The sequence below is a fragment of the Verticillium dahliae genome, genomic scaffold (genome assembly GCF_000150675.1).
Source record: "Verticillium dahliae VdLs.17 supercont1.2 genomic scaffold, whole genome shotgun sequence".
Taxonomy (NCBI): Eukaryota; Fungi; Ascomycota; class Sordariomycetes; order Glomerellales; family Plectosphaerellaceae; genus Verticillium; species Verticillium dahliae.
Genome location: NW_009276916.1, coordinates 1,120,363 through 1,138,848, shown reverse-complemented (window position 1 = coordinate 1,138,848; position 18,486 = coordinate 1,120,363). Strand labels below are relative to the sequence as shown.

Here is an 18,486-nt window from a genome sequence, read left to right as displayed (position 1 = left end):
CATTGAATAACAATTCAACCCAAGAAGGTTCTGGTAGATGTTGTAGATGAGCGGAAGCTTCGCGCAGAGGAGGAAGAGATGAGGGAGTATGCTTCAAGGTGTCAGCCCAACAGAACCGGGACTGGACTTGGCTGGGTTCTAGGTCTTGAGGCAAAGCCCCACAGTCTGAGCCAGAAGCAGCACTTGGCGTGCAGGCAAGCAGCTTGGACTAAGGTAGTGCAGGAGCTTTGGTGTGCAGGCGCGGCAGTCTGAAGCTGGGATGGCGAAGGTACAATGGAAGAGAAGAGGGTGGTACCTGGCAGTGCTGAGGTCCATGGGTCATTGGGCATTGCGCTACTCGTCAACCCCTTGTGGCCGACTCCCATCACGCCCCTACACGAACATGAGATCATACTCGTCCATCGCGCAGCCCAAAGGGACCAGTTGCAGGCGGGGTCTCCTGTCAAGCCCGTTTACCCTGCGTGCCATACACTACTCTTTGTTGGCCAGCAAGACACGGAGAAACCCATTCACACGGACTCCCACTCGAGGCCGAACCCGACGAATGGCGTTCTGACGGCCACAACCGAACCCTCGAATCGAGCTCGAGACCTCAAATACCACACAGCCTCTCTTGAATAGGAGTCTATATTGGTCGCTGCAACACCCCAGCAATCGCCTCAAGAACTCGAATCGGAGCGCGACCTCAAAACCACCCCGGACTTTCTTCCCCAGATTCCACTTTCCCCGGATTCTCAACATCTTGCTCCTCTTGGCCCAGGCGTGTTGGCAAGGGTCACGCTCACGCCATATACCTACCTACGGCATGTCTAGGACCCCTTCCACAACGTCTAGGCCGTCTTCGCGACGGCCGCCACCCCTGTCACCCCTGTGACCACGACTGAGACGCCGCATTACCGCTAAAAGACGCCTAATTCTCGTCTTCTCGAGAGACATCAGAAGGAGAGGCCAACCAAGTCTTATCTCCACACGAGCAGCTTCCGCGGCTCCAGAGCTATTGCCCCGGCTAGTCCTAGTTGTTGGAGAAATAGCCGGAGCACGGGGGCGGGGTCGTGAGGAAAACGAATCAGACGCCATCGTAGGGAAGCATGCGCAGCAACCCCGCGTTGGACCCCAGATGTAATGACTCGGGAAAGGCCCGGCCGGCTGGATTCATGACACGCGTAGGAATCGAATACGGCGCCAACCCGTGTCATACAACTTGGGTCTACTCGCGTTTGCACGACGTGGGTGAGGCATCATTTTGATCGGCGCTTCTCACAGTACTTGCACATCCATATGCACTGCACGGTGACGAAATAATGCAGCACATTCTCGGAGTATTAGGTCAAATGTTCGAGACCAGCAGCATACAGGGACTAGTTGTTCCAATCCAGGGTTCAGAAATCAGACCATATCCAGCTGCCCTCGAAAGGCACAAGTCTTGAAGCGAGCCTGGCATGCGGTGCTTCCGCGGCATAGGACTGGGGCCAGCATGCCTTTTCGCACGACGACGTACTGGGACTATCTTGGGGAAGATCATAAAAGGCTAGCATGTCGTCGGCTTGATGGACCACGAGACGCAGCATCAACCCGGCCGAATCAGATCAGGGACTCTGGCCATCAAAGCGCCAAACCAATCCAGGGCCCCGCCAACGCCACTTGCGGCAACCAAAGACGACGGCTTGTGGTCAGTGCCAGACTGCCGTTCGCAGCGTGGCAGCCACGTTGAGTCAGTGACCCGAATCATCGCCTGATATTTCCTAAAAAGTCGTTACTAGACATTGGAAACTCTGGAGCACGGTATTCTAGCGAGTGTGAGCACGTTGCACCTGCCTCTGGCTGACCATCTTTGTCTATTTTACCACTGATTCATGTTCCAGGTCGGGCAAGTACCATCAATGCATTTCATCACTTCAGACCATACGATGAATAAGGGACTTTGCAGAATGCTGCTTCTCTCAAATGATATCCCCCACAAAATGCATCTTCGTCCTCTGCCCTGATAACAACATGGACTCGTCGCCTTGCATACAATCCGTCAGTGTAACGCCAGCCATACTATGCAAATTCGCACGCAAGCACAATGGAATCAATCAACGTTCCAGTCGTGATCATGATCCCGAACATATGTGCTTAAGCCAAGGACATTCTTGGTCGTATTCGCCTTGATCTCGCCGTCGCCGAGGAACGCAAACCTATTGGCGTAACGGTACCGAATATTATAGTCCTCGAATCGTGGAGTCTTGATCGATTTGAGGAAGTGGATTGTCTTGAGCTACATTAGCGATTGTACCATCAGTCGGGCGAACGACACGAGGGACTTACGCAGCCAGGCCACAGGTAGATGCGGTTCTTGATCTTGCCGTCCTTGAACCAACTCCTGCAGCTCTCTTTGAATACTGTTGTCTTGTGGAACTCGTCAAAGTGGGCGTAAATGTCGTCGAGGGCGTCTTGCTTGACATCGATGGAGCGGATGTTCTCGTGCTGAATTTTCTTCATCATTTGGATTGAGTACTCGATTGTCGTCTCGATGGAGGGCAGCAGCGTGCCCGATGACCACGTTGCGCCAGGGCCCTAGACGGACATCAGTCTCAGGACGAAAGGCGTTGCAGAACATCGACTTACCACAATGGTGTAGTAGTTGGGGAACCGTGGCGCTGACACACCCATGTAGAGGTTGACACTGTCGCCCCAGTCCTCGTTCAATGTCTTGCCGGCTCCGTTGACGAGCTTGAAGGCTGGTCTGAAGGCGACGTTGAAACCAGTCGCGCACACGAGAATGTCGATCTTGTGCGTTTCGCCGTCAGCGGTGATGATGCCCTCGGGCACAATCTGCTTGATACCACCAAACACGGGCTTCACATTCGGCTGCACCAGGGCCTCAAGGTACCCGTCACCAGGCGAGATGCGACGACAGCCGGGAGCCCAGTCGGGAATGATGAACTTCTTCAGCTCCTCGTTACCAGGCCCGATGCGCCTCTCCATCTCGTCCTTGATGACCTGCCGGAACTGATCCGAGAGCTCGGAGCCCCGCTGGTACATGCCGAAGAGGGAGTTGATCTCAGCCTCTATCCTCTTGCGGAACATGAGGTGATACTCCGGGTCATCGCGGAACTTTTGTTTGTCCTCCTCGGTAAACGTGTACTGCCTCTTGCCCGGCTGCGCACCCTCCTTGTCCTTTCGCAGATCCGTCTCGAGGACGCCGCCTCCAAAGGGAGGCGAAATCCACGTCGACGAGCGCATAAAGACCTTGAGGTTTGTCCCTGCGACCTTTTGCAGCGCCGGCACAATCTGGACGCTCGTGCTACCGGTGCCGATGACGCCGATCGTCTTGCCCTCGAAATCCACCGAGTGGTCCCAGGCTGCGGAATGCATTTTGGGGCCGGCAAAGTCGTGCAGGCCCTCGACGTCGGGCCACTTCCAGTTGTTGAGAATGCCGGTGCCGTTGACGAGGACGTGGCACCAGTCCTGCCAGGAGGCCTTGGTGCGCTGGTCCTCGAGCGTCAGGTTCCAGAGGCCCTTGGGCTCGTCCCAGCGGGCCTCGACGACCTTGGTGTTGAGCTTCATGTAGCGCTTCGACCCGTTGCGCTCGGCAAAGTCTTCAAAGTAGCGCTGGATCTCGTCGCCGTAGGCAAAGTAGTGTGACCAGTCGGGCTTGGGGTCCCAGGAGAAGGTGTACAGATGAGACGGGATCTGCAGGTTACCGTTAGACAGCAAGAGCGTAGAGGGGTGTCATCGTCTGGGACCTACGTCGCAGGCAACACCGGGATATCTTTCGCGTTGTTGTTAGCGCGAGCTGAATATTCGGGATGTGTACAGACTCACGTGTTCTCGTACCATGTGCCGCCGAAGTGAGGGTTCTTCTCGAAGAGAGTCAGTTCCCAGCTGTCGGGGACCATCTGCTTCTCCATCTTGTATGCCAAGCATAATCCCGAGGCGCCAGCACCGATGCAAGCCACGCGCAACTTTGTAGGTTTGGAATGATACTGCTTCAGAACCCTGTACGGCGTCCCATCCTCGACGACTGGAGGGTAGGCGAAGTCTTGGTATAGATTTCCACTGTCGTGACCGCGGACACCATTGGCGGTGCCTGTGACGTTGGAGGTGCCGTTGGTGTGGCCATTCTTCTGGTGGCCGTTTGGCTGGGCACTTACACCGGCACCACTAGACTCTGCTGAAGGCGCCATGATGTCGAGGGTCGGAAGCACGGCCTTGGGTCTTTAGGGTATCGCGAACAAGGAGCAGCAATGCAAAGAGAGTGGGAAGAAGGATGGCACAAGAGACCGGGACAAAGTGTAAATATATCGGACGTAGTTCCAGGAGGTCCAGTTACTCGGCGCGCGATGTACGGAGCACCGCAGCCCCCGTTTGGGGACAGACTAAGTTCAGGATATGCAGGGCAGGCATGGTTCGATCTGTCGTGCATGGTTTGGGAGTTGGGCCATGGTCCCGAGTATCGCATGTGAGTATCCGAGATGGCGAACCGCCGTCTGGCGTCGGCGTGGACGGAGCGACGCGAACGCCTCGGATGTGGGCTGCGGGAAGTGCATTTCCAGACGACTGAGATGCCGCGGTCGACAGTCGTCTGAGCAGAGCCAGGAGGGGGGATGTGGTCAGCTTGGGCTGAGCTATTCGACTGCTACTGCTACTGCCGCTGCCGCCAGCTTGTGAGACTTGGTGGAGGTGAGCTGTCTATGATCCCATGCAAGCATTTCTCGATAGGGGGGAGGATGCTCGTCAGGGTAAGATTTTCCAGGTAGTGACTGCCAGGCGTTGGAGGTACGTACCGCGCGGGGAAATGCAGTACCTGGGCCACCCGGACCCTTCAGTGGTGGAAGGAGTGAAATCGGCCTGACTCGAGATTTCTCGTGTGCCCGCCAAGAGTAACGTGAGGAGCGACTCGACAAGCTGTTGGCCATTCATGGCGTTTGAACAAGCGACGCCAGTATTTGGATGTCGTTCGAGGCGAGCACTCCTCTTCAATCTTCCCACGGAGATTTGTGTTTGGTTGACATCCGTAGCCCTGGCTTGCGGGAGAGCGGGGATACAGCGGCTGGCCTCCTCATTTTGATGGGATCAAGAAGACCAGCTTCAACCATCATGGACCAAACTCATCGCGACTGTTGTTGAGGATGTGGCGTCTTGCATCAGGCTGGCTCACATGAGCCCTTGGGTTCATCCGCATCAAGCTCTCACCCAAACGGGGTAGGTTGTTCCTGGTAGCGAACTGGTGTCGACATCCTGCGTCTTGATACCCGATCACTACCCTAGTACGCAACATTGGCCCCTCCATGTTCACGCGGGATGGCCTTTGACCCCACCTGAGCTTGACATCCACAGGGAGCACAGAGATGCTGCTACATCAAGGCAGTCTGTCTCCGCGATGCGCGCCGGAGACGTGCTCTCGCTTCGCCAATCGCGATAGTACGCCTAGACTTGTGTCTGCCTTACATTTCTTTCCTCACGAGCCAAATTGACAGACACAATGACGCAGAATCACGCACTCATCTATGGTTGGTTTTTCCCGGTCATACTGCAGGCTCACTAGCTCATTTTTAACCAAAATCCACAGGCGCCAGCGGCATTACTGGCTGGTCCATCACAAATGCCCTGCTCGAGGGGTACCCGTCCAAAGACGCCTTTGCCTCGGTCACGGCCCTGACGAATCGACCGTTGGACCCCGATGCCGCGTTTTGGCCAAAATCGGAAAAGCTCCAGATTGCCAGTGGCGTCGACATCTTGACCTCGAAAGGGCAAGACGGGCTCGAAGTAGACCTCAAAGCCAAAGTCAAGAATATCGCCAACATCAGCCATGTCTACTTCTTTGGTGGGTCATCAAAATACATCCACTAACAAGGTTTGGCGCCATGCTGATACAAGAAACGTAGCCTACATCATGGACACCGATCCGGCGAAAGAGTGCTCGATCAACAAGGAACTCATCAAGCGCGCCGTCTCCGCCGTCGAGAACCTCTCCCAGAGTCTCAAATTCGTCGTCCTGCCGACCGGAACCAAGGCATACGGCGTGCACCTTCTGGACGAGAACTTTCCCTTTAAGAATGACCTGCCCCTGCGAGAATCACTGCCGCGCATCCCCGAGCCGTACGCCTCGCAGATGTTCTACTACGACCAGACGGACATGCTCTTCGAGATGGCCAAGGGCAAGTCGTGGACCTGGTGCGAGGTGATCCCAGACAACATCATCGGCTTCGTGCCCAACAACAACATCTACTGCCTCGCGCAGACGGTGGGCACGTACCTGGCGCTCTACGCCGAGCTCGAAGGCAAGGGCGCCGAGGTCCCGTTCCCCGGCACGGAGCGGTCGTGGCGCAACCTCAGCAACGAGAGCAACCAGGACATCGTGGCCAGGGTCTGCATCTACGCGTCGCTGCACCCTGAGACGACGGCCGAGCAGCGGTACAACGCAACGGACAACTCGCAGCCATCGTCTTGGAGCGAGAAGTGGCCCGTCATCTGCGAGTACTTTGGCCTCAAGGGCACGGCACCGCCCCCGGGCGGCTCAGGGCCGCAGCCCGCCCAGTATCTTGCGGAGCACTTTGACGACTGGAAGGCGCTGGAAGAAAAATACGGCCTGGTCAGTGGGAGGGTGGGCAATGATCGCAGTTTCGGGCCTTTTGCCTACTTCATCATCACCATGCTCGACTTTGATCGACAGATGGACCTGAGCAAGTGTCATGAGATGTGGGGGTCTGCAAAGGAGGAGATTGATACCAAGACCTCGTGGTGGACGACGCTGGACCGGTTCCGCAAGGCCAAGATCATCCCGTGAGGTGGTGCTGATCACAGGCCTGGAGAGTCCACTATGTGCCTAGATACAATGCCATTGATCATTATCAACCACCTGAAAATGCAAGAGAGAATCCAACAAACAACTATAATAGCATCTTTCTGCCCTCTGACAATTTCCCCGCATGCCCGAGGTCCGTTCTATGGTCCTAATTACCCCAACAGATCTCCAGCCATCTTCTCTCATTGAGGAATCCTCAAGGATCCGCCGACCAAAAGTCGTCCGGTGGGAGGCCGGGGTAGTTTGAGGGGAAGTGGGGAGGTGGAGTTGTAATGCCGCGGTAGTCTGCGGAGTGGAACAAGACTTCCAGCCGAATCTTTCTGTTATCATTCCTATGTGTGCCCATCATCTGCTCTCTATTATATGCTCCTTCGATCTTCGTACGACATAGCATAAACACTATTCACCTTTTTTATTCCTCCTTCCCGACTGTCCGCCTTGTTATTGTCCATCTGCGGCCCGGCGATACCCTAACCCTGACAGACGAAGCAGCATCATGTCACCATCCCAGACAACACCAAAACTCGAGGGCCCTGCCTTCAGCCGAATCCCCCCGTGGGTCAAGGCCAAGCTGTCACCTCTGGCTATTGAAAAGATTCAGGCTGTCTTTGACTGGGTCGAAAACGAATGCATTCCCCGCGAACAAGTCATGAAGGCACAGCTTGAGGGCAAGCGATGGACGACACCGCCTCTGATTCATGAGCTCCGGGAGCGAGCGAAGGAACGCGGTCTATTCAATCTTTTCCTACCAAATCACTTCAAAGAGAGCCCGGGCCTCACAAATCTCGAATACTCGTGCTGCGCCGAGATCATGGGCCGCTGCTACTGGGCCGCCCAGACGATGAACTGCCACGCTCCCGAGACGGGCAATATTGAGCTCCTCGCAAAGTACTGCTCCCCCGAACAGAAGGCCAAGTGGCTTCAGCCTCTGCTCGACGGTACGGCCTCCTCAGCCTACTCCATGACCGAGCCCGACGTGGCCTCTTCAGACGCCACTCAGATTGGCATCTCCATCCGCCGCGACGGCGACGAGTACGTCATCAACGGCCGCAAGCTGTACGGAAACTGCCTCTGGAACAAGGAGCTCTCCTTCTACATCCTCATGGGCTGCACGGCGCCCGACCACCCGGACAAGTGGCGCCGCCACTCCATGCTCATCGTGCCCTGCGACACGCCCGGCATCACGCAGGTGCGCAACCTCACCATCATGGGCTACGACCACGCCCCCGAGGGCCACGGCGAGTACAAGTACGACAACGTCCGCGTGCCCGTCGGCAACGTCATCCTCGGCGAGGGCCGCGCCTTTGAGATCGCCCAGGGCCGCCTCGGGCCCGGCCGCATCCACCACTGCATGCGCCTCATCGGCCAGTGCGAGCGCGCCTACGAGCTCGCCCTCGTGCGCTGCATCGACCCGCGCAAGAAGCCGCGCGGCCGCCTCATCGGCGACTTTGACTCCAACATTGAGCGCGTCGCCCAGATGCGCCTCGAGCTCGACGCCGCGCGCCTCGTCGTCCTCAACGCCGCCGACACGATGGACCTGCTCGGCAACAAGGCCGGCAAGCGCGCCATTGCCCAGAGCAAGATCCTCGTCCCCGAGCTCGCCGCCCGCATCATCGACGAGTGCATGCAGATCTACGGCGGCCAGGGCCTCACGCAGCACACGCCGCTGCCGGAGATGTGGACGTATGCGCGCTTCGTGCGCGTGGCGGACGGGCCGGACGCGGCGCACCGACATCAGGTTGGGCGGGAGGAGATGAAGACGGCTCAGGGGTTCAGGGACAGGCATCAGGCCTACCTGGACAGGTACAAGAAATTTGCTGAGCAGTATGGGGAGAAATTTGTCTCTTTTGAGTAGTGTGCGAAAAGTATTAAAAGCGATATACTATCTTTTCTTGTAACTGGGATAATGGGAGTTGATGAGGAACGAATTGAGGCCGTGTTGGTCAGTGTGCTAATGCGTCAGAGGTGACTTGCTTTGTCTTGCAAAAACCATCCTTGTAGACGAGCGACTGATTAAAATCTTGACAACAAAGTTGGAAGCTCGATACCAAAGCACCGGCACTTGAGAAATTGCTTAACCGCGATGGGGCGCGTCGCCATCTTCACTCGTGTCAACCTCCCACTGGCGCTCTACGGTGATACCATCCCCCTTCAAGTCCTTCAAGCTCCTCGATGCTGCTATACGGTCAGAGACAACCAGGGTATCCCTCATCGGCATGACAGGGCGAAGCTGAATCTCCGACGCATCATCCTGGAGCTCCTCAAAGTCCCGACTCTCGCTGCGCTTGCTGCCCTTCTTGTAGCTTTCTGTCTTTGGCTTCACGTTGGCATAACTCGATCCCTTCTGCGACGAGCCGAACATGCCTCCGAACAGCGGCCGCAGGAAGGGCACACATGCGAGGGCCAGGGCGACAGATGGCTCCAGCCCCGACAAGAGCGTCGCAACGGCACCGCTGTGCGTCATGTCGGCGAATTGAAGATCGGGCAGCGTGGCCTGTCGGTAGATGGTGATGGCGCACGTGGCGAATCCGACGCTGAACATGCTGATGATGACAACCTTCTTGCGCATGGGCATCTGCAGGTTGTAGAGCACGGGAAGTGGCAGGGCAAGCATAGTGACCTCGACCAGAATGTTGATGACCCCCAGTGCCATGTAATACATGGGCTGGTTGCCACACTTGCCGCCGGGGATCGTCTGGTCCCAGTTCATGGCGAATGGACGGCAGACGAGGACGCCTCCAAGGATACCTCCAGTGTTCCAGAGGATGATGAAGACTGCGAGTATCTTGCACGGGAGTATTACGCGGCGTACGGGGAAAATGCTCATGTACATGAGGAGGATCGAGAGCTTCGTAAAACAGGTCGTTGCGTTCCAAAGAAGTGCGAATACCATGATGCACTGGCGGCGTCAGCAAGCTGGAGGAAAATCGATATTGAAAGGCTGCAAACCTTGAAAAAGACTGTGAGAACATCTGGACCGAAGCGCATGGCAATGTCCTGCACATGGAATCCAAATCCTCCATGCACCACCATGATGAAGACATCGGCATGTAGTGCGGTATTGAAGAACTGCAAACACGATCAGTGAGCTGGATGCAATATAGCAAGCATTCTTTCCAAAGAAAGTCCGTGGTAATACTGACCAGCGCTACAAGAATGCAAGCATCACTGGCGTTGAGTGCCTTTTTCGATTTCGTCTTGGCGATGAGTCGAAGAGCCACCATGAAGCTGGTTATAAACAGGCAGAATGTTGAAGCGGCTATCAGACCTCTCTGTTTTCCGTTTTCTATTGGGATTGGGGATTCAACCGCCACAGGCATGCTTGCAGCAGTCGCCATGATGGACTGTTACAGTGACAACGGAGTGCTTCTTCGTCAGGCTGGCCAGCATAGCAGGAAGACTCTCCTTCAAGGAAGTTGATGTACTCGTTTCGACGAATTGTTCAAAGAGGGATTGGAAAGTGAACAAACCATACAGGCATAGACGCAAAGACACCTGTATATATTAGAAAGCTCGCGTGTTCCGTCATGTTTTACACTTTTCGGATATTCTGCAACGGAAAGACGAAGGGACAAGGCCCGCCACGGTTAGCTATCCGTCCAAGTGGCTCCATCTTTGCTCTCGTGCTGACTCGACCCAAAGTTCCCAAAGGTGGATGTCCGAGAAAAGGCCCCGCCTGCTGGGCAACAGAGGGGCACCTCAGCATCCCTATTGATCAGGCATGACAGAGTTATGATGGGACCAGTAATCCGAATTCCCGAGTAAGGGTCAAGAGAAGGAGCAAATGCAACGAGTGGTACGAGTGAAACCACCAGGGAGGTCTGCTGTCGCACCACAGATCGCCACTTGGCAGCCTACTCGTAGCTAGCAGCAACCAGGGTTAGCACGGGGTACCGTTTGACAGGCAGGCGAAGCCTTCGCTATCAACAGAGGCCCAAGTACCCCGGGGTCGGACGTTTTCTTCCTCTACGAAAGATGGCTCTTGGGTTTATTCCGGTGTATTTCCCACATCGCCTTCTGCGACGTTGCTGACAGTAGCCCCTGAATGCTTTTGCATCGTCTCACTCAAACCACTACATCGATCCACGCACAGTACACAGACGCCCGCTTGGTATTGACGACTATTATTCAAGAAATCATTTTTATAAGCTCGTCTGAAGCATGGGATCATTACCTAAGGATCATGAAAAGGTGGCTATCGTTACCGGCTCAACTGTATGTACTTCCTAGGACATTTGTGGTGTTCACCAAGTTTGAGCGGCTCTGAATCACAGAAAAGTCTCTGATCTGACGGTCCTTCAGAGCGGTATTGGTTTGGCAGTAGCCAAACACCTGCACGATAATGGTTACAGAGTAGTCATCACCGGTCGGCGACCCGAAGGACAAGCAACAGCAGCATCAATCGATCCAGCAGGTAGAACAGCCATCTTCGTTCGGACCAATGTTGCCTTGTACGCATCGCAAGCCAACCTATTCAAAGTGGTTTGGGATACATGGGGGCGCCTGGATATTTTTATCGCCAACGCTGGTGGTGTCGATGAAGACTCAAAATACAACTTTCGTCGCCGCGATGCATCGATTGATGACATCCCCCCCGAGCCCAGTACGACTTGCACCGATACACACTTCAAGGGCGTCGTCTATGGCACGACGCTTGCGACACATTTTATGCGCCATAATAGAACGCCAGGTGGCAAAATTGTCATCACGGGTAGCATGATTGGGCTTCACACAGGCTCGACGTTCCCAGAGTACAGCTCGGCCAAGGCAGCTGTACACCATTGGACTCGCACAATGGCAGAACCTCTCAAGCTCAAGGAAGATATCACCATCAACTGCGTTATGCCTGGAGCAGTCGATACGCCGGCTATGCCGAACTTCTCCGAAGCGTTTCAACCAGAGCAGTGAGCTAGCTTCCCTGATGTATGCTCTACATTTGACGTCCATGGCGCTGACAGTTTGGATAGTTTGACACTGATGCCCGCATTAATTGAGGCCTACGATGTCTTCTTTAAGGATGAATCTAACGAAAAGACGGGGCAGCTAGTTGAGGTTGCGCACGACAAGCACTTTTATTACGACCTTCCAGAGTATAAAGGTGGCGATGTGTCGTATCGCAACACGCTGGCATTCGAGCCGTGGTTTTCCTACATCCACGGAGAGAAAAGCGGTCTGAAGGATGCACTAGAGGGACCACCCAGTAAGCCTTTGACACGACTTTCGTAACATTGCTATTGCCTCGACAAGTCGATAGCTTTTGTTGCGCGGCCAAGCTTCGGGGTTTGAAGGAGACAGGAATCACACCACGGAGCAAAGTACGAAAAGAACGTCTCACAAGAACATTTTCACTCTCGATGGCTTGGGACCTAGTGACGCTTGCGTGATGAAGGTTGCATTGCTGTGCTGTTTTGACGTGTTGACCCACGGCCAAGTTTCATGCGGTGGAGAAGAACCGGAGAAAATATCTCCACTTTGGTCCCGCTTCCGCAGGACACCTCGGCGCTGGGCCGTGCCGAGCCGGCACAAATGGCCCGGGCCAATGTAATGCTCCTGGGATCGAGGCGCTGAACAATAGCCATACAATTTACTACAGAAATTATCTACAACTTCCAGCAAGCACCATCTTGATCTGTAAGACCTTGATCTCTATTCGGTTTCATGTAGTTAGTTCTATCGACGAGACAAGCAGCGTATCAGTGGAGCAATCGTGAGGTCTTTTGCCAGGTGGGTCGACTGGGGCAGGGGATGACTTTCCCGTGGCAGCCAAGCGCTCCAATGCTCGTCTGGGGGAATCCACTATATACCTGGTTTGGTCTGCGACTCTGGACATGCATTGGCCACCAACGTACGATACAGTTGGTGGAAGGCTTGGAAGCCCACTCTTTCTGTCTCTTCCAAAAAGTTGCTCCTCAGTTCCAGTTGTCCGGTAATCGCGTGAGGGTTGACAAAGGATAGTGTAACGGATAGGGGTAGAAGGTGGAGCGCCAGCTGGAGCAGCCTTTGGATTGTCCTCTTGGTGACATCGGGTTTTATCCAGCGAATCCTTCCATATTTCCAGAATATCGCCTTGCATAAATGCCAGTTGGACTCCATTTTCAATACATTTCAGGTTCCTCATCCTGACAAACCAGATCCCAAGCATCGCAACATTCATCATGTCAACCAAGATCCTTGCCGTGACCGGCGCCACTGGCATCCAAGGCGGAGGCGTGATCAACGTCATGAAAAACACGTCCAACTGGAAAATCCGTGCCATCACACGAAACCCCAAAAGTGACGCAGCAAAGAAGCTTGCCAGCGAGGGTATCGAGGTCGTTCAAGCGAGCTTCGATGACGAAGAGTCTCTCGCCAAGGCGTTCGAGGGCGTTTCCGCGATCTATGCAGTCACAAACTGGTGGGAGCATCTATTCAGTGGCAAGACGCAGGATGAGGCCGGAATACTGGAAGAAGAACAGGGCATGACAATAGCCAGGGCTGCTGCCAAAACGCCCTCTCTTGAGCACTATCTGTGGTCCACCACGCCCAGCGCAAAGCGCGTTTTCAAGGGCGAACTGGTGACGCCACATATGGATTACAAGGCCAATGTCGACGAGCGAATTCAAAAGGAGCTTCCTGACCTTGCGGCGAAAACCACTTACCTCTACTTTGGTTATTATCCACAGAACCTTGTCTGGTATCCCATGCTCAAGCCCACTGAATTTGTGAGTCACGATCTTGTGTTGCTGTCTTTGAATGAGATGCAACAGCTGTGAGCAAGAGGTTGCTGACTATATGTAGCCTCCTGGATCTGGTACCTACGTCCAGATCATCCCGTCGCGCCCGGATGCGAAGGTCCTACTGTCAGGTGACATGACCGTCACGCCCGGCCTTTGGACAAGACAGGTTCTGGCCAAGGGTGCCGCGACGTTTGGAAAGTACACCAACGTCGCTTTGGAGAAGTGGACATTCCAACAAATGAACGAAGTCTGGGGCGAGATCACCGGGAAGCGTGCTGTCTACGTGCCGTGCTCCGCCGAGTCCTGGGAGACGCTTTGGGGTACTACGGGCAAGGAACTAGCTTTGCAATTCAAGTTTGGGGAGATGTGCGATCCCTGGGAGGAGAAGGATGGTCTGTTTCTGGGCCCCTCAGACTTGGATATCAATCCAAAGGAGGTTCCCGGCTTCAGAGAAACCATTACTGGGCTCAAGCACATGTTCGTAAAGTGATTCACAACAAACTGATTCTTAACTCGAGGAGTCATAGCCTTTCTGAACGCCAGCTCTCGGTTTCACTTTTATGCTGGTCAGGGTGACTGAAAAGGGGCAAAATAGGCGACGCAATTCTTTGAGGGCTTATGTTTGAGTGGAACATGGCTGCGATGTCTTCTTTTTACCAGTGTTGTCGATCATGGTCAAGAGGTCGTCAAATGCTGTTGTCCGCGTGTAAAACTCACGCCAAAACTGGCGGAGGAGAACTATTGTGATTAGGTCATGAATTCATTAGAGAAGCTCAAGCCATCACTCTCCATGCAGAGGAGTCGTGCTCTTCAAAGTGCATCTAGTACCAGCTAAAGACCGTTGCTCTTGCAGCTGAACACACCTCCTACTGTCCCAGCCTCAAATTGATCAATGATGCCTTGAACACTGACATAAGTGCCCAAAGTGAGATACAAGAAGCCAGTCAAGATGATGACAACGTTGAGCGCCACAGAAAGCTTGTCCAGGATCTTCCGCCGCGGCACGCCATGCTTGATATCAGCGTTTCGCATGCGGAAGTAGGCCAGGCCCCAGAAGATGAAGCCGAACCAGCAATTGAAGAGTGACGACATGACGGAGAGCACTTGGACCAGTCAGAACCTCTGAAGGACGACAATGGGGACGATTGACTTACGTGAGGAGAAGAAGGGGATGACCTCCGCGATGATAAAGGAGAGCACCCAGCTTCCGAGAAGGACCAGCCCCCAGTAGAACCAGCCCTTGAAGGTGTGCTCGGTGAGATGTTTCGACTGGTGGAACATGCGGAAGAAGATGAAGCGTCCGGTGACGGAGGCGTAGAGGCAGCCGACGAAAATGATGGTTGGAATCATGAACGAGTATGACACCTTTTTGTACACGCTCTCCAGCACGCCAAAGGCCGGCGCTACCATGTACTGGTTGCCGGTGTAGGCATAAATGACGGAGCCAACGATGCTAAAGGTGACAATTTCAGCACAAGTGCAGGCCCAAAGGGCCTTGGGGAAATCGCTAGAATATGAGTTAGAAAGGGTTCAATTGACTTGTGCCTCAGGTCGACATACCGAGGGTCACGCATCTCAGCGATAAAACTGGGCAGGGTCGTCTGCCCGATGAAAGTGTAGCTCATGTTCATGAAGGCCGACATGCCGGTGACGAGAGTCGTCGTGGAAGGCGTCCAAGCCGAGACAATCGGCTCGCCCAACTCGGGATAGCCTGCAGGTTTGCCCTGGGCCCCAGCAAAAGCCGTCGCCAGGATGACGGAGATGAAGGTGAAGAATGCAGAAGCGAATCCAAGAGTGGAGAGCATGTTGAAGGTGCGAGGCAGGGAGCCGAGCCAGCTGATGACCGTGACAGCGACGGCGAACGCAACTGTGCGGCAAGCGTGGATGGTGTCGGCCTCGGTCATGGTGTTGAGATAGATGCCGCCGACGAGCACGTGCAGGGCCTGGATGAAGGTGTTGTTGAGAGCGAACATGATGGCAGTCCACCACCAAGCCCACTTCTTGTTCCAAAAGATCATTTGTCCGACGTCGCAGACGTCGCGCACCTCGGGGTGTCTCAGGCAAAACTCCCACAGCACCAGACTCGTGTAGAGCACGAGACTCGCGACGACGGCCGTCAGGATGAGGCCGGGGACCAAACCGAGGAGGCTGTAGGACCAGGGAAAGCTCATGATGGAGAGAACGATGTACTCGGAAAAGAGAAGACCAGCCGTCTTTTGCCACGAACAAGTCCTGTACTTGATGCCATTGCCTTGCTCTGCGTCGACTTGCTTGCCCATAATCTCGGCAGCGGAACCGACATCACTGTCGCCCTCTTGGTGATTCGGCAGCAGGTGGGCAGCAACCGGCTCAATACGAGGCCCAATGACAACGTTTGGGCCGCCGAACGCGGACGCCAGCCATGAGGACTGCTTTGGTGCGTTTGTGCTGTCCCGCTCCGGGTCTGAGTCGGTCGTGGTCTTCAATTTCGTCTCCATGATGGAAGTCGGTCGTCTAATAGTAGCGGACAGTATCGCACTGGGAAGATCAGGTACCTTGAGGGGGCAGGTAAAGAAACGAAATCTGCAACAAGAGCTTTTCCAGATTGCGAATCAGGCTCCTGGGCCCAGGTTGGTTTTAAGGTCTCCGTGGAAGAGGATCCCGTGCAACGTCACCCCAACCGTTGCTCATTCGAAGGGGACGTCTGCAGCGATCTTGACTGGAAGCGGTTCGACTGGTAAGAAGCTTGGGTGGGGCGCTGAAGAGGAAACATCCTCCTGCACCCTGTCGTTCATTCCAACGGTTGCGCCAGAGAGCGAGGCAAAATTTATGCTTAATCCGCGTGGTCAAGGGATGTCCGCCAACAGATGCCGTCGCTTCTGTTCACATGTCTCACTTGCAAGCAAACAGCGCGCACAACGAAGCACTCGCCAGCGTGTCAGTTTACCCCAAGTGCCCTTCCTTCCATGAAGCTTGTTGACAGCAACGAATCTCCAACACGAGGCTCCTCAACTGTCAAGGCTCGGCCATTTCGAGCACCCCCTGAAAGCGAAGAGGTCTGGCCTAGACCCAGCATGGAATAGGGACCATCAGGAGCCAAGTACAGACAAGCTCACGCCCCACCTTGGCGCCAATTCCTTGGCCGATCTAGGCATTGCGTGATGTCAGCACCGAGCACGTCATGCGGTCCAGAGATGGAGGATCTGGATTGCTCGTCTTCTCGCCAATGGCATCGATTGTTCGGACAAATGGACGGGGCATCTCTTGAACGACTGCCGACATTTCACGTCCAACTCAAAATAAAGTAAGGCAGTCTGACGTCGATGGCTGTCAAGTTTGCACCTGGGCCGTGGGTCAAATGCCTACTACTCTACCTTACCGTTCACAGGCTGGGCCCCATGTCACTGTCGAAGCAGAGAGGGAAGAAGATGGGTACTTTGTACTTCATCGACTTTCATTGTGGACACACCCTCAATTCTCCAACACGAGGAGACCATTTTGGGCATTGCTGGATCAAAACATCAAGAAAGCCGCATGGCACACCAACTCTGCGTCACCCAGCGGGGTACCTCGCTGCATGCGGTAGAGGGTGAACTCTGTCCCATTGGAGCTGCGTCAGACGACTGAGCTTATGCTAACAATCGCCCTCTCAACCCAACCCCGCATCTCTCTAGACTCCTACACATTCCGGTGTGGTCATCCAACCTTCTGGAGCACGAATGCAACTGTGAACCTCGAACGAACATGGGCTCTATCACTGTAGCCATCGCTGGTGGCACCGGAAACCTTGGCTACAAGATTGTCCAGGCGCTGTTGTCAGACCAACTGCGCCCGCGCTTCCGCGAGCTGGTCGTCTTGGCTCGCAACGAGTCAGAGAAAACCGCCAGCCTTGAATCAAAAGGAGCAACAATTAGGCTGTACTCCGAGGGTAACCTCAAGTCTGCCCTTGAAGGAGTCAATGTCTTGATCAACACGTGAGCCCCACCGCGCAGTCAAACATTCTTGTAGGTACTGATTGGGCGCCAGAGTCGGTGCGACAGGCCACCATTTCAAAGAGCAGCTGCTCCGCGCCCTGCCGCAATCCTCCGTGAAGCTCTACTTCCCATCCGAGTTTGGGGTTGATCACTACGTGCACGACTTTGCGCACGACGAGTGGGATGCCAAGAAAAATCACATACGCCTGGCCGAGGAGCTGATCCCTGAGATACGCGTTTGCCGCGTCTTCCCCGGCCTCTTTCTGGAGGACTCGGTTGGGCCTTGGTTTGGCTTCCACACAAAGCTGAATAAGTACGAGGCTGTGGGCAGCCCGGACGAGCCGACGTCCTACACAAGCATGCACGACGTGGGACGCGCCCTCGCTGCTCTGGCGGTGTTGCCTCCCGGTGAAGTTCCTGAAAAGGTGCACCTCGCTGGCAGCACCAAATCAGTCGCAGAGATCGCCAGGATTATGGAGCAGGCGAGCGAGGACCAGAAGCCGATCGAGGTTACGACCCTTGATTTGCACCCCTACAAGGCCAATCTTTTAGCCAACCCGGAGCCGATGCCTGAGAAGTACCTACGGTTCTTGATGGGGGAGGGTCTTATCAACCACACTGCCGGTGGTCTTGGGAACGATAATTCGATTATGGAAGGGGATGGGGGCTTTGAAAGGTGGAAGTCGATGAAAGATTTGGCTCTCGAAACCAAAGGCAAGCCTTGGGCTGACTATCAGTAAGGAATTGAGACTCAGCATCCGAAATCACGAACTGATTCCTAGTATTTACACTTCAAGGCTCGAGATTTCGAGGCTGCCAAGGATTGAGGCGATGTCATGCCGGTACAGCATTTCTTACACTTTGTCCTATTGGCGCGAATGCGTGGGGGAAGAAGCATTCCTCATTCGTCCAGACGCGGGGGTATGTCGCCTCAGCCTGGCCTTCATGAAGAACAAGCTGAAGGAGCTGAAGTGACCCCGCTTCTGGCATGTTCTTGTAAATTGTCGATTGAACATCTCAGGCTAAG

General features: G+C 54.7%; 8 protein-coding genes across 8 annotated transcripts; 5 read left to right on the top strand and 3 right to left on the bottom strand.

Moving 5' to 3' along the window:
- Window positions 1-2,071: 2,071 nt before the first annotated feature.
- Window positions 2,072-4,169, bottom strand: VDAG_01188 (uncharacterized protein; the record flags this gene model as incomplete). The annotated part of the gene is made up of 5 exons (XM_009650074.1): window positions 2,072-2,257; window positions 2,308-2,556; window positions 2,608-3,675; window positions 3,733-3,754; window positions 3,808-4,169. 5 exons carry the CDS (start codon window positions 4,167-4,169, stop codon window positions 2,072-2,074), a joined length of 1,887 nt encoding a protein of 628 aa, XP_009648369.1.
- Window positions 4,170-5,467: 1,298 nt separating this feature from the next.
- On the top strand, window positions 5,468-6,772 carry VDAG_01187 (SirQ; the record flags this gene model as incomplete). The annotated part of the gene is made up of 3 exons (XM_009650073.1): window positions 5,468-5,495; window positions 5,555-5,809; window positions 5,871-6,772. 3 exons carry the CDS (start codon window positions 5,468-5,470, stop codon window positions 6,770-6,772), a joined length of 1,185 nt encoding a protein of 394 aa, XP_009648368.1.
- Window positions 6,773-7,286: 514 nt separating this feature from the next.
- Window positions 7,287-8,645, top strand: VDAG_01186 (acyl-CoA dehydrogenase family member 10; the record flags this gene model as incomplete). The annotated part of the gene is made up of 1 exon (XM_009650072.1): window positions 7,287-8,645. The coding sequence occupies one exon, from the start codon at window positions 7,287-7,289 to the stop codon at window positions 8,643-8,645; it is 1,359 nt and encodes a 452-aa protein (XP_009648367.1).
- A 219-nt stretch (window positions 8,646-8,864) lies between these two features.
- VDAG_01185 (uncharacterized protein) lies at window positions 8,865-10,128 on the bottom strand (the record flags this gene model as incomplete). Its single annotated transcript, XM_009650071.1, has 2 exons — window positions 8,865-9,689; window positions 9,934-10,128. The coding sequence occupies 2 exons, from the start codon at window positions 10,126-10,128 to the stop codon at window positions 8,865-8,867; spliced, it is 1,020 nt and encodes a 339-aa protein (XP_009648366.1).
- Window positions 10,129-10,951: 823 nt separating this feature from the next.
- On the top strand, window positions 10,952-12,016 carry VDAG_01184 (uncharacterized protein; the record flags this gene model as incomplete). Its single annotated transcript, XM_009650070.1, has 3 exons — window positions 10,952-11,005; window positions 11,093-11,694; window positions 11,758-12,016. The coding sequence occupies 3 exons, from the start codon at window positions 10,952-10,954 to the stop codon at window positions 12,014-12,016; spliced, it is 915 nt and encodes a 304-aa protein (XP_009648365.1).
- Window positions 12,017-12,945: 929 nt separating this feature from the next.
- VDAG_01183 (uncharacterized protein) lies at window positions 12,946-13,996 on the top strand (the record flags this gene model as incomplete). The annotated part of the gene is made up of 2 exons (XM_009650069.1): window positions 12,946-13,491; window positions 13,568-13,996. The coding sequence occupies 2 exons, from the start codon at window positions 12,946-12,948 to the stop codon at window positions 13,994-13,996; spliced, it is 975 nt and encodes a 324-aa protein (XP_009648364.1).
- A 261-nt stretch (window positions 13,997-14,257) lies between these two features.
- VDAG_01182 (uncharacterized protein) lies at window positions 14,258-15,983 on the bottom strand (the record flags this gene model as incomplete). Its single annotated transcript, XM_009650068.1, has 3 exons — window positions 14,258-14,609; window positions 14,661-15,013; window positions 15,067-15,983. 3 exons carry the CDS (start codon window positions 15,981-15,983, stop codon window positions 14,338-14,340), a joined length of 1,542 nt encoding a protein of 513 aa, XP_009648363.1. The 3' UTR covers window positions 14,258-14,337.
- A 1,202-nt stretch (window positions 15,984-17,185) lies between these two features.
- Window positions 17,186-18,199, top strand: VDAG_01181 (isoflavone reductase family protein; the record flags this gene model as incomplete). The annotated part of the gene is made up of 2 exons (XM_009650067.1): window positions 17,186-17,459; window positions 17,512-18,199. Exons 1-2 carry the CDS (start codon window positions 17,230-17,232, stop codon window positions 18,197-18,199), a joined length of 918 nt encoding a protein of 305 aa, XP_009648362.1. The 5' UTR covers window positions 17,186-17,229.
- Between the last annotated feature and the right edge of the window lie 287 nt (window positions 18,200-18,486).